We start from the raw sequence: 13,668 nt of genomic DNA, 5'->3' as shown, positions 1-13,668 counted from the left end.
AAGAAAAAAGAAAGATAAGGCTCAGGGAACAACACGCTAAGTAAGCTGTGCAAATACACACCTCCAAGAAAGGTAATACAGGTATAACTTCAGTAACTAGATGTGGGGATGGATACCTTATCAAGATATTTTTCATATTAGAATAAGATCAGCTGACAAAGTATTAATTGAGGGACTTTTAAACATGGTCCTCTTTTGAGAAAAAGTATACACTCTCAGGGTCTTAGTCATTGGAATTCACTAAGTAAGGTAATATATGACATTTACTGGGAGGAGAAAATTGAGAAGAGTAGAGAAGATACATACCATAACAGATTTTGAGGAAAAAAAAACCAGCTTGTTATTACCAAGCACCAAGACTACATCTCAATCACTTAAAGAAGTTATGAGTTCATATTCTTCCACTTCATGTTTTTGTCTCCACATTAAAAAAAAAAGTTTCTTGCTTCCTTGTTTAACATCTCTAGCATCCTTTTTAATTCATGAGAATTCTGTATGGATAGAAACGATCTTTACGTCTGAAGAGAGAAAGCAGCCAGCTGAAGAAGATGACAACTAGACACACACCAGCCACGGACATGATCTTCCTCCTCACAACGTTCATAGGAGAGGTGGCAGCTGTACTTAAGAGCACCATTCCCAGGGTGATGCACATATAAAACAGAGAAATGATGTACATTTCTGCTACATACTGAAAGATATACATGTCATGAATATAATGTGTCTGTCCTGTGTGAGTTTTGCTTTCAGCAAATGGGGCTCCTCGTATATGAATCCACACTCCACCAGATAACATCAAGATCACAAAACACAGAGCTAAAACTGCCCAAAAATTTTTGCTAAAAATAAATGTCCTACTCCATTTCAATACATACACAAGTCCACCGATGAGAGGCAATGATATCCCTAACTTGAAGGGATAGTGACAATGTATAGGCTGTCTGGTTCTGAAATTGACCATCCATCTCCCAGTTCTCTCGTCTACCCATGTGAACATGTGGTGCACAGAGATGTCCCTTACTTGGAAATTGTAAATGTCATCTGCTGTGAATCTACTTTTAGCAGGAAGATGGAGGACAATTGGACCTCCCTTCACCTGGAGTGTTTCAAAGACCTCAGGGCTTTCATCAAAATCCAGCATAGCAAAAAATACCTTGTTGCTGAATTCACTGGAGAATTGCCAGGAACCTGCCAAGATCTGAAATTTTTCAACAGCAAGTGTGCATGGTTCACATGATCTAAACCTCTGGAGAGCAGTAAACATTGCAATAACAGAATAGTTTCTTGGCTTTTCTAGTACAAAATGGTTGAACGTGGTAGTATTCATTCTCATCACTCTCTCTCTCTTAGTCCAGTCCATCAGCTGTCTGACCTTTTCTTCTAACACCTTCTTTCCCTGGTCAGGATGTGCCGAAGCCTCAGGAGTCATGAGCATCAAGGCCACTACAGTCAGAGATAAGCGCCAAAGCCACCACCATTCTCCCATATTTGTTTACTTCTTCGGGTTACGTTTCCAAATATCTATGCCAAGATCCGATCATTTTTTCTAACAATTAATTTGTCCAGGGGTTTATATTTTTCTGTCTTCATTAATCCTAGTATAAAGAGCTATATCACAGATTTCCATGCATGTCTGGCTTATGAGCCATGTATTAGAGTTTAGAAAATATTCTGTGGAAAAAAAAAAAAATTTGTGATTAAAGAAGTCTTGGAAATGTTTCCAACCTCAGTCTCTCTGCAGAGTTCCAGACTCACATTTCTGTCTGCTAGACTGCAGTACCGGATCCACGACAATCACCTCAAACTACTCAAAAACCAACCTCATCATCCCTTGCCTACCAAGCCCTGGGTTCTCTAACCTCTCTTCTCTCTGTGACGCGGTTCCCCACCAACCGCACCCCGGTCGCTCACTGTTGTTTTAAAACTGAGGACTTATCCTTCATCTATCACATCTGAACTTAGCCTCTGGAGCGGACGGCCTGAGTTTGGATCCGGGCTCTACCACTTAGTCATGTGACCCTGAGCACAGGGTTCCTCACGTCTCTGAACCTGCTTCCTCGCCCGTAAGACGCTGGTGGTCAGAGCACCCACCTTCTAGGATCTAGCTCTCGAGTAGCTAGCTACTCGAGTAGTAGCTACTCTTCGAGTAGCTAGCTGGCCGGCAAGCTGAGGCTGGCATCCCTGCCACCCTCGTGCCCAGCGCCACCACTAGAGGCAGTGTGGAGTAGTAACTGAGAGAAGATAGACCTGGGGACCAAACTTTCCATCCTCGCCAGACTCTAGTTGCTGGCGAAAATGGGGGTAATGCCTGCCTCACCTATTAGTTATGTACATTAACGATCAACATTTTCCAATGTCTAAAACGGTACTGGCACGGCTGAATTTTTTTTCCCCTTCTCCTTTTTAAAGAAATGGTTGAATTGTGAGCATTGCTACTTCCAAAACCTCAGTGACCTCTCCCAGGGACGTGCTCTCTCCAAATACGATGATCATTCCTTTTATGACGTCAAGCAGATGATGAAATTGTTGGGAAAAGTAGGATCAAAAGAACGTGTGTAAATAGTGTTAAATATATACACATTCTGGAAGGACACCTACTGGGGAGTGAGCCTGAGGATGACTTTGGTGCTTTTTTTTTTTTTGCCATGTTGGTGGGTGACCTTTATCAAAATAAAAATGGTTAACCCGTCAATGAAGTGAGCGCCGTATCCTGACGCCCTCCCCCTCCTCGCTGTACCTTCCGCAGCACCAGCCCAGCCGCCGGCCCTTTCCTACCCGGAAGGCCTCTGGGCCCCAAAGCCGCAGTCGCCGCCCGGCGGTGGCCAAGCCAAACAAGCGGGCGGAGCGGAACGGCGCGCGGTTGCCTAGCAACCGGGGTGCCTAGCAACCGGGGGAGCTTAACAGAGGAGCTGGCCAAGGGAGGCGGAAGTGCGAGCGGGGAAGGAGGTGAGGGGACGAGGGGACCGGGCTGGCGGGGGCGGGGTGCTCACACCCAGGGCCGAACTCCCTCCCGCTCCTTTCTTCGTGCCGGGGTAGTAATACAAACTAAAGATGACTGCCCTGGAAGAGGACGGGAGGGGCTGGGATGGGAACCAGACAGAGCCCGGCTCCTCCCAGTGGGGATCCCTCACCGCCCCCCTCTCCTCCTCCTCCAGTAGAGGGCGGAGAGAGGGAACGTGACGGCCAGGTGGGGAGGGGACCAGCGCCCCCACCCCCAATTCCCTAGGGCCAACTTGGAGCCCCGGCGAAATTAGCCTGTCTTTTCCAGACGGAGAACAGGGCTCCTTCTCTTCGATCCCTCAGGATCTTGTCCCAAAGCTAGAGCAGAGAAAGAAAAGAAAATCCACAGGACTTGGTTGCTGCAAGTAGGGGTGGAAATTGGATTAGGTCCACTTCTCCTGCTACCCAGGGCTTCCCCGGGTGGCTCAGACGGTAAAGAATCCGCCCGCAGTGCAGGAGACCCGGGTTTGCCGCCTGGGTGGGGAAGATCCCCTGGAGCGGGAATGGCTACCCACTCCAGTACTCTTGTCTGGAGAATTCCATGGACAGCACATCCTGGCGGGCTACAGTCCATGGGGTCGCAAAGAGTAGGACATGACTGAGCGACTAACACTAGGGCTTCCCTGGTGGTTCAGCGGTAAAGAATCAGCCTTCCAGTGCAGGAGAGGCAAGTTCAGTTCCTGGGTCGGAAAGATCCCCTGGAGAAGGAAATTGCAACCCACTCCAGTATTCTTGCCTGGGAAACCCCACGGACAGAGGGCTAAAAGGGGTTGCAAAGAGTCCCACCAAACTTAGCGACTAAACAGCAATAATTCCTGCTAAACAACAACGATTCCTGCTACCCACCCACTCTGCCAGCCCTACTGAGCACTTGGTCTAACATACACACCCAGAGGGACCCCATTATCCCCTTTCACCTGCTTCAGGGTGAAGGTGCCCCAGTAAGGTAAGTGTGCCACAGTTTGTGTCTGTGGATGGATGGGGCGGAGGAAACTTAGTTAATGCCTCAAACAAAGCTGAATGTAGGGTGAGCTCTTCCCAAGCAGGCTTCCAGAAGGAAGGGAATTGAAACAAAATGGACAGGAGCATATCCTTTAGAGGGGCTGCAGTCCAGGAGAGGCTCTCCTGAGTGGTCTCCTGCCGCCTTGTTTGCCCCCTCCTGCAGAGTTAGGTGTCCTGGAATTGGCCTGGGGGCCTGACCCCTCAGCACCTGCACCATGGCCACGCTGAGCGTCAAGCCCAGCCCACGCTTCCAGTTGCCGGAATGGCAAACCAACAGCTACCTGTTGTCCACCAACGCCGAGCGCCAGCGAGATGCCTCACACCAAATCCGCCAGGAGGCCCGGGTCCTCCGCAACGAGACCAACAACCAGGTTAGGGGTCCGGAGCCCAGCTGGGTGGCAAAGGGGTAGCTCCCAGCCCCCGACAGCCTCTTTATCTGTGTCTGTCTCTTCCAGACCATTTGGGATGAGCATGATAATAGGACGCGGCTGGCAGAGAGGATCGATACTGTCAACCGATGGAAGGAGATGCTGGACAAGTGTCTGACGGATTTAGATGCTGAGATCGACGCCCTGGCACAGGCAGGGAGCCAGGGCAGGGTGCCAGGGGACCCTGCTCAAGGACGACCTCCTCTCCTTCCCCTCTCTCGGGTCTGGGTATTTGGTGGCTTGTCCATCTGAATCACTCACTGGCCCCTTGGCTAAAGTGGCGATGAGAGCTGCTTCCCAGGGGGATGGCCCCACCAGTCCCCTGTGCCCCCTCTCTTCTAGATGAAAGAGTCAGCGGAGCAAAACCTGCAGGCCAAGAACCTGCCTCTGGATGTGGCAATTGAATGCCTGACCCTGCGGGAGAGTCGGCGGGACATTGATGTGGTGAAGGACCCCGTGGAGGAGGAGCTACATAAAGAGGTGGAGGTCATTGAGGCCGCCAAGAAGGCCTTGCAACAGAAGATCAGCCAGGCCTTTGAGAAGCTCTTGTAAGAGAAAGACGCGGCATTCTCATGTTCCCCTGCCCTGGGAGGCTGTTTTCAACTCAGAACCTGTGTATCATGGGTGACTAGTCACTGGTTCTCAGGCTGCCTTCTGCCCCTGCTGTGCCCACGGCAGAAACCACTCACTCACTGATCGTGGCGCTTTTTGCACCACCTGGACATGGTCTCAGAATACTTCTCGTGACACTGCTCTCAGCAGCCGTCATCTATTGACTGGAAACATGAGGCATGAGTCCACTTGCCATCATCCCTGACTTTCTGGGCCCGTGAGCCATGTGGGTGTAGTATTGGAGTGTGCCCTGTGGGTGTGTACAAGCATTTGGGTGCCCTAATTTTGTCTGTAGGGGGATCATCCAGCTGTGCTTGTCTTTATCTCAATTGCAGCAGCAGCTCCTCTGTCACCTCAGCTTTCCCATCCCTCCCTGTCCCTTCAGCACCAGGGTGGGGGGCTGTGTTCCGGGGCTGCCTTGGAGGGATGGTTCACTGGTCCAGTCTCCCGCCCCCCAGCCTCCTGCAGGAAGCCCGACAGCAGCTCAACTCTGACCATCGTGGCAAAATGGAGACCCTAGACATTGACAGAGGCTGCCTCTCTCTCAACCTCACGTCCCCGAACATCTCTCTGAAGATCAATCCCACACGTGTCCCCAGCGGGTAAGAAGGACGTTTCACTCCGTCTCCCTTCCTCCCCGCAGAGGCCATGCTCTCACTATTTCCTGCCGCCTGCAGCTCCACCACACTCCAGCAGTGGGATGACTTCAGTCGGTTCAACAAGGACCGGGGAGAGGCTGAGATGAAAAGGGCCATCGAGCTGAGGGAGGCCATCGCCCTCACTATTGCCGAGGTGAGCCCCCCCACCACCACCTCGATCCTCCATGGCTAAGAGCTGGCCCCAGCGGGCACTCACAAGCCCTTGTCTCTTGGTCCCTGTCTTATGGCATCCCTCCCCACACCTGAGCGACACCCTCAGGTGGCCAGAGCGTATTCCCTGCCTCCTTCCTGTCCTCAGACCAACAACGAGCTGGAAGCCCAGAGGGTTGCCACAGAATTCGCCTTCAGGAAGCGGCTGAGGGAGATGGAGAAACTGTACAGTGAGCTCAAGTGGCAAGAGAAGAATGTGAGCCTTGTCCGCGTGGTCTCCTGGGGCACGGACTTCCGGCCGTGAGATGAGCCCTGCCAGGAAGCCCTGGACTGGGTGACCAGGTGGAGATGGGGCGCTCTGTCCCCGCAGACCTTGGAGGAGATTTCCGAGCTGCAGGAGGACATCCGGCACCTGGAGGAGGACCTGCGCAGAAAGTTACAGAACCTGAAGCTGTGCCACACCCGGCTAGAGGCCAGGACCTACCGGCCCAACGTGGAACTCTGCAGGGACCAGGTTCGAGGGCAGCCCGGAGGGGCCTCCTGCTGAGGTTCCTCGGGATGACTCACCCCCACCCCCTGGTGGAGCAGGGGTGCTGGCGTACCGCACCCTCCCTCACCCCCAGGCCCGGGGGCAGAAGGCTAGTATGGCTGACCTGGGACTCCCAACCTGCCCCTCTGCCTCCAGGCACAGTACGGCCTCACCGACGAGGTTCACCAGTTGGAGGCAACCATTGCCGCCCTGAAGCAGAAGCTGGCGCAGGCACAGTAGGTCTGGGGAGCGGGCAGGAGGGGCGGGGAGATACCGCCCACCATCGGGGCCCCTGGCTGCCTGCCGGCTTCCCTGCTGGCTTCCTGGCTCAAGGCTGCTGAGCTCAGTCAGCCCTGAGTTCTCAGCCTCACGCTGGGGGCAGTGGGCTGTTAATCCCTGCTCCCCAGGGACGCTCTGGATGCCCTGTACAAGCATCTGGCCCAGCTGCAGGCTGACATCGCCTGCAAGGCCAACTCCATGCTGTTGGACACCAAGTGCATGGACACCCGTCGGAAGCTGACCGTGCCTGCCGAGAAGTTTGTGCCCGAGGTGGACACCTTCACCCGCACCACAAACCGCACCCTGAGTCCACTCAAAACCTGCCAGCTGGAGCTGGCCTAGGCAGGGGGCTGAGGGAGGAGAGGAAGGCTGGTTGAAAATGGAAGGGGATGGGGGGCGCAGAGAGAGTGAATCTAATAAAGGTCGGGGTTCTCAGTCCAGAGGGTTCTCTGCTCCCCCTGCATGTAGCCAGCGGGGGAGAGGGCTCTTGACCCTCCTGTGCGTGGAGGAGCAAAGATGGGAAACACCATCTCTAAAGCCAGCACCCTTGGACTCCAGCAGTGTGACCTCTAACCAGCTCTGCCCCCCTCCATACCCAGAGGAGGCCCAGAGGGGGCTAGGGTGACGGGGAGCGCTTGGAGGTGGGTACCCAGGCCTGAGTAGGGGCCACCAGCAGACAGCTGGCCGACCATGCGGGGGAGGGGGGGCGGCAGTGACCCAAAGGTCTGGCTCAGTGCCCAGCTCTCCAGGACCCTTCAGTGGCCGACCAGCCGGCTGTGACACCCTTTCCAACTCCGGGGAAAAGTGAAAGTGTCAGTTGCTCAGCCGTGTCCGACTCTGCAACTGCACGAATTGTAGCCCACCAGGCTCCTCTGTTAAGTTGTTCCCAGAAAGCACCTTCTCTGGAGAAGGGAATGGCAATCCACTTCAGTGTTCTTGCCCGGAGAATCCCCTGGACAGAGGAGCCTGGCAGGCTACAGTTCATGGAGTCAAAGATTCGGACACGACTGAGCGACTAACACACACACACACACACACACACACTCTCTCTCTCTCTCTCTCCTCTGTCCATGGAATTCTCCAGACAGACAGACAGACACACACACACACACACACTCCTCTGTCCATGGAATTCTCCAGGCAAGAATACTGGCGTGGGTTACCATTTCCTTCTCCAGGGGATCTTCCCAATCAGATGGTAAAGAATGCAGATGGATTCTTTACGATCTGAGGCAGCAGGGAAGCCCTTACAAGTCGGGGAAATGCGCGCTAAAGACAGACTGCTACTGCTAAGACAGAGGCCGGGCGCTATCTGACCAGGGCTGCGGGACCGCCCCCGGTCTCCCTCGGGGGCGACGCGACTCCGGGCCGCGGGGCGGCGCTGTGGGCCCGGGCACGCCGCGCAGTGGGGGCGCGCGCCCACGGCGCCGGAAGTGGCGGCGAGTCCGCGCGGATGGCGGCGGCGGCAGCTATGACGGCGGCGGGCTGCGGAGGGGCTGGGGCGGCTCGCTCCCTCTCCCGCTTCCGAGGCTGCCTGGCGGGCGCACTGCTCGGGGACTGCGTGGGCGCCGTCTACGAGGCGCGCGACACCGTCGACCTGACGTCAGTCCTGCGTCAGGTCCAGGATTTGGAGCCGGACCCCGGCTCGCCCGGGAGCGCGCGGACAGGTGGGCGGGGCCGGGCGCCGCGGGCATCCGGGGCTCGGCGAGGGACTCGGGCGGGGAGGGGACCGCGGCCGGAGGGGCCCGGTCTGCACGACGCGGGGATACCTCGGAGTCAGCGTGTCCAGGATCCGAGCCCCGTGTTCACATATCTCGCCCCGAACGTTCGCCGTCTCGGGGCACGGCTACACAGTCCTCTCAGCCGTGCACGCCGCGCCTAGATTGCGCCTACTCCATTACTTAACACCTCTGCCAGTTTCACCCGTTTTACCGTAGTCTCTCAGAACATTGCGTCACCAGTCCGTCTCCACGCAGCTGGAGTGCACTTCTGAGAACAGATCTTATGGAGGCCTCCCCGCGCCTGAATCTCTGCAGTAGTTGTCCATTACCCTTAGGACAGAGCCACACTCCTTAACGTACCCTACTTAGCTTGCCCTCGCCTGCGGTTCCGGTTCCATCTTATAGCGCCCTTGGCATTGCTTTCTGCGCAGCGCTTCCTGGCACTTCGTGCCTCCTCTAGCACCTTTGCATGCCCTGCGGTCCCTTGGCCGGTGCAGCTCTGTTCCCTCAGCCTCTCCCTCCCCTGTGCAGTCAACCCCTCACTCAGAGCTCAGTGCAGTGTCACGGCTGAGGACGGTTCTTCTGGGAGATCACGTAGAATAGTAAGAAAAAGGAGCCACACCCAGAAACCTGGAGAAAGAAAAGGAGCTAGAGAAGGAAAAAGTTTATTGGAGGAGAAGCAGGGGAGGTGTGTAACAATAAAACTCAGGAATTTCACGATGAAGACACTGGTTACTGATGTAAGGCTGCAGAGAAGTTAAGCAAGGGGAAGTCTAGATTTAGCAAAGCATTGTCAGTAGAAGATTGAACCCGGAAAGTTATATTTCAGTGGGTTTAGGAGGGAATGGAAAAGGAGTCCTCAAGACTTGGTCCCTCTCCTGATTCAGATCTGCGTTCTTTTGGGTGGGCTTCAGTCTGGCAGACCCTTCCCATGGGGTAGCCCTCAGCAGCTCCTAGCTCAGCGTCTCCAGCAGAGGAAGTTTCTCTTTGCAGAAGCCCCAGCAGAAGTCTCTGATGGTCTCATTGGCCTGGCTTAGGTCACCCGTTCATCCCTGAACCAGGGCACGGGATGTGCTTTTGACTGGGCTGGAGGTGGCATTGGCTCCATCTCCTATCATCTGGGCTGGGAGTAGGAGAGGAGTGGTTCCCTGGGGGAAACTGGGTGCCAGGGACCAGTTGAATGGAGACCGGGTTCTGCATCACAGAGGGAGAGGTTGAGGAGACAAAGGAAAGGCAAGGTGCCCCCGGAACTAGGCTGGGGTAGACTGCTGAAGAGACTCAGTCCCTCTGAGGGGAGACTAGAGAGTGTGGCTGCAGGTGGAAGCCTGTAGGCCTCTCCTGCTGGTAAAGTAGAGAGTGGGGGCCTCCCGAGAGTGAACGGGAAAGAGAGGGCAAGGTTGGGGCTTGGGATACACAGAGCAGGGTGGGGCTGGGGGCTGAGGGCAGGTGTCGGATGTGAGGAATAAGAAGGGGTTCATTAGGAAGTGTGCTTTGCTCTCTACAGCTGTGTCTTCAGATAAATGCAGGTCCTTGTCCCTAGCTGGCTTATAGCCTGAGAAGCTACCAAAACCAGTGATGTGTGTTCCAAGTGCCAGGGCAGAAGACCCGGGCACCTAGAGGAAGGAGAGGAGACGGGTGGAGGGAGATGAGCAGCCCCAGCTGGGAAGGACGTGACCCAGGCTCCAGGACTGGTTCTGAGGAGTGGAGGGGAACAGCGGGATATAATATGGGTAAGGAAGGAAAGGCTTCAGATGGCCATGGCAGTGAATTTGGACCTCATCCTGAAGGTGAGAGCCAGCCATCTGAGCAGGAGAGTGTGATGAGGAAAGGGATGCTCTCCTCTTAGGAAGAATTTTCTGGCGGCACATATAGGCCAGGTTGGAGGGTAGGGAAGACACGGGAGATGGCAAATCAGCAGGACATGTGACCAACTCAGATTATGGAACTGCAGAAAATCCCAGGAGTGAGAGCCCAGGAAACTGAATGGGAGTGAGAGGCTGACTTGAGGCTTTCTGGAAGTAGTAGATAAAAAGCAGCAGGCCGAACCGCCACCCTTGAGCCCTGCAGCTCCATCTCTGTCCCCCACCCTATCCCTGCAGAAGCATTGTGCTACACAGATGACACAGCCATGGCCAGGGCGCTGGTGCAGTCCCTGCTGGCCAAGGAGGCCTTCGACGAGGTGGACATGGCTCACAGGTGAGGGCAGCGGTTCCAGGGTGAGGCCAATCAGGTGGGCGGAGTTATCGCACCCCTCGACCAGCGCAGCGATGTCCGTGCATGCCAGGACACCCTCCCCCAGACCGCTCGGCAGAACACCGTCTGTTGGGCCACTGCAGCTTCCCAAACTGGAAGTGACAGCTCCAGGATTCCTCTTTTCCCAAACCAGCCAGGTTTCTTCTCTCCCAGCCATGGCAGGCATCTCTTAAATTGTGATCCTGTGGCCTTCTCGCCCCTAGGTTTGCTCAGGAGTACAAGAAGGACCCTGACCGGGGTTACGGTGCTGGAGTGATCACTGTCTTCAGGAAGCTCCTAAGCCCCAAATGCCGGGATGTCTTTGAGCCTGCCCGCGCCCAGTTTAATGGCAAAGGTTCCTACGGCAACGGGGGTGCCATGCGGGTGGCCGGCATCTCCCTAGCCTATAGCAGCGTCCAGGATGTGCAGAAGGTATAGTCCGGGCAGGTTGGCTCCTGGGCCCTCTCATCCCTCCCTCCTCCGCAGCCTGGGTGCCGTGACCAGAGGTCTTCGCCTCCCTTGCCTTTGCCCTAGTTTGCCCGGCTCTCGGCTCAGCTGACACACGCCTCCTCCCTGGGTTACAACGGTGCCATCCTGCAGGCCCTGGCTGTGCACCTAGCCTTGCAGGGTGAGTCGTCCAGTGAGCACTTCCTTGGACAGCTCCTGGGCCACATGGAAGAGCTGGAGAGTGATGCCCAGGCCGTGCTGGATGCCCGGGAGTGAGTAGGCGGGCTGGGGGCGCGTGTCTTGTGCATGTGTATGCTGGTGGGATGACGTTGCCTCAAGCGGAAACCTTTTTTAAAATATGTATTTGTTAAATACGTATTACTACTTATTTAATACATATTTAATGAATACAGATGTTTCTATTAAGTATTAACTTAATATTAAGTATTATTAATTTGAATATTAATATTATATGCGCCAGGTCTTAGTGGCGGCATGAGGGATCTTCAATCTTCCTCGCAGCGTGTGGGATCTTTAGTTGCAGCACCTGAACTCTTAGTTAACGGCATGTGGGATCTAGTTCCCTGACCAAGGATTGAACCCACGCCACCCCATGCTTTGAGAGCGTGGAATCTTAGCCACTGGACCACCTGGGAAGTCTTTGAAACCTTCCTTCTTTAATTGCAGGTCCTAAGGAGGGGTGGGAGGAGCCCTTTGCCTGGGCTGTGCTTCAGGGCTATCTGGGTCCCAGAGAACAAACCAGCCGGCCCCCCCGACCACAGCCCTTCCCGCTTCTTGCCCTGGCATCTGTGCCTGGGTGTCAGCCTGACCACATCCCTGCCCCACCCTCCCCATCCTGCCGGCTCTCCCCTGGCGGCTCCGACCTCCCTGCCACCTCGCCCCCATCCACAGGTTGGGCATGGAGGAGCATCCGTACTCCAGCCGACTGAAGAAGATCGGGGAGCTTCTAGACCAGGACTCAGTGACCAGAGAGGAGGTGGTGTCCCAGCTAGGTGGGTATCCCCCTGCCCCCGACCCGTCACCCTTCAGGGTTAGTCCTGGGCTCGTGGATGGGATGGGAGGGGTGCCTGGAGTCACTCCTGCCACCAATACACTTTTGCTGGGGCTGCCGTAACAGGAGCACCATACTCTGGAGGGTCCTTGGCAGGCTGTGGGCACAGCACCTTCCTCTCTAGGGCAACAGTACCCTCAACCTGCAACATCCAGAAATGGCAGCGGGCCGCTAGTTGTTTTTACGGCTAATGGTGATAACTGATGTTTATTCATACAGCATTTTTACTGTGTTTTGGGCACTGTGCAGAGTGCTTTATCTCTAGGATTTAATTTCACCCTCACACACCAGCCCTGCTCAAGTTCCTAACTTTATTCCTTCTCTGCACATGGAGCTAAAGCCAAGATACAGGAAGCACACAGTCAATAGGTGGGCAAGCCGAGATTTAAACCCAGGCTGTGATCTTAATCCCAGCCCAGCTTGAAGCCGAGAGGGTTGACTTGTGACAAGTGGCAGGAAACTTGGGGACACCATGGGGCCCAGGAGTAGGGGTCAAGTTCCCATATTGTGGCCTCCCCACAGGGAATGGCATTGCCGCCTTTGAATCTGTGCCCACCGCCATCTATTGCTTCCTGCGCTGCATGGATCCCGACCCCGAGATCCCCTCTGCCTTCAACAGCCTCCAAAGGACTCTCATCTACTCCATCTCGCTCGGTGGGGACACGGACACCATTGCCACCATGGCTGGGGCCATCGCTGGCGCCTACTATGGCATGGAACAGGTGCCCGAGAGCTGGCAGCAAAGCTGTGAAGGCTACGAGGAGACTGACGTCCTGGCCCAGAGCCTGCACCGGGTCTTCCAGAAGCATCTGTGAGGGCCTCAGCTGCTAAGGCCCTGGCACATGCAGCAGGACCAGCTACAACTCGCATTGGAAACCCTGGGCGTCCTCAGGCTCGGCTCCCTGCTTCAGTCTTCCTGCCGCGTGGGCAGAGTGCACCTTGGGGCCAGAGTCTATTCTGGGGAGGGACGGGTGCCTTCTGGTGCTGGGTTCCTGCCTTCTGCAGAGCCTCGGTGCTCCTGGTTCCTCAGTCAGACATGAGGGACCAGGGCAGGTTTTATTTTGGAGCAGTATTTGTGGCATTTTCCTTGATTATCTAGGACATGGGATTTGGGGAGGTGGAAATGATCTGTAGCATCATTTCTCCTTCTTGGGATTTAGCCAGTTTGCCAGAAGCCTGTCTTTGGGCCCTTAGTGCCCAGTTTATACGGATCAGGAGGTGGGCACGTGGATCTAGCCAGTTGAGATGCACACCCGGCCCTTGGCTGTCATGGGTCTTGTGAACAGCTTCCAGAGAGAATCACAGAGCAATAAACAGTTCTTGGTAAGTCCCACCACTGTTTCTTGTGTTTCTCTTCCACAGTGGACGAGTTCTTCCCCTTACCTTGACCTTCTGTGCCTAGCACTTCTCTGAGCCTCACTCATAGGAGCCAGGGATCCACCTGCTGGGTGGTGGAGGCAAATTCCTCCAGTTGCCCAGCCAGGAAGAGAGCAGGCATAGTTTGGTGCTTTCTCAGAGTGGCCCAGGCAGTGGGCAG

The 13,668-nt window shown here is 55.2% G+C and overlaps 2 protein-coding genes and 1 long non-coding RNA gene across 4 annotated transcripts; 2 read left to right on the top strand and 1 right to left on the bottom strand.

The window, feature by feature from the left end:
• Positions 1-245: 245 nt before the first annotated feature.
• Positions 246-2,838, bottom strand: LOC139035285 (uncharacterized). Its single transcript, XR_011487955.1, has 2 exons — positions 2,738-2,838; positions 246-1,671 (listed from the first exon to the last, which is right to left on the bottom strand). It is a non-coding gene; the product is annotated as an uncharacterized lncRNA (long non-coding RNA).
• Positions 2,839-2,859: 21 nt separating this feature from the next.
• Positions 2,860-7,278, top strand: TEKT2 (tektin 2). 2 transcript variants are annotated; one of them, XM_020880253.2, is made up of 10 exons: positions 2,860-2,946; positions 4,166-4,373; positions 4,458-4,583; positions 4,773-4,978; positions 5,501-5,644; positions 5,720-5,834; positions 6,000-6,107; positions 6,222-6,365; positions 6,537-6,616; positions 6,788-7,277. In XM_020880253.2, exons 2-10 carry the CDS (start codon positions 4,218-4,220, stop codon positions 6,999-7,001), a joined length of 1,293 nt encoding a protein of 430 aa, XP_020735912.1. In that variant the 5' UTR covers positions 2,860-2,946; positions 4,166-4,217; the 3' UTR covers positions 7,002-7,277. The 2 variants fall into 2 exon arrangements, with proteins under 2 accessions (XP_020735912.1, XP_020735913.1); XM_020880254.2 differs by lacking the exon at positions 2,860-2,946 and adding an exon at positions 3,384-3,946 and having other exon boundaries at positions 6,788-7,278.
• An 812-nt stretch (positions 7,279-8,090) lies between these two features.
• On the top strand, positions 8,091-13,464 carry ADPRS (ADP-ribosylserine hydrolase). Its single transcript, XM_020880262.2, has 6 exons — positions 8,091-8,326; positions 10,480-10,576; positions 10,837-11,044; positions 11,147-11,331; positions 11,972-12,072; positions 12,654-13,464. Exons 1-6 carry the CDS (start codon positions 8,113-8,115, stop codon positions 12,944-12,946), a joined length of 1,098 nt encoding a protein of 365 aa, XP_020735921.2. The 5' UTR covers positions 8,091-8,112; the 3' UTR covers positions 12,947-13,464.
• Positions 13,465-13,668: the final 204 nt, after the last annotated feature.

This window comes from Odocoileus virginianus, chromosome 5 (assembly GCF_023699985.2).
Source record: "Odocoileus virginianus isolate 20LAN1187 ecotype Illinois chromosome 5, Ovbor_1.2, whole genome shotgun sequence".
Classification (NCBI taxonomy): domain Eukaryota; kingdom Metazoa; phylum Chordata; class Mammalia; order Artiodactyla; family Cervidae; genus Odocoileus; species Odocoileus virginianus.
The sequence above is the reverse complement of the archived record's forward strand: the minus strand, read 5'-3'. Positions and strand labels throughout refer to the sequence as shown.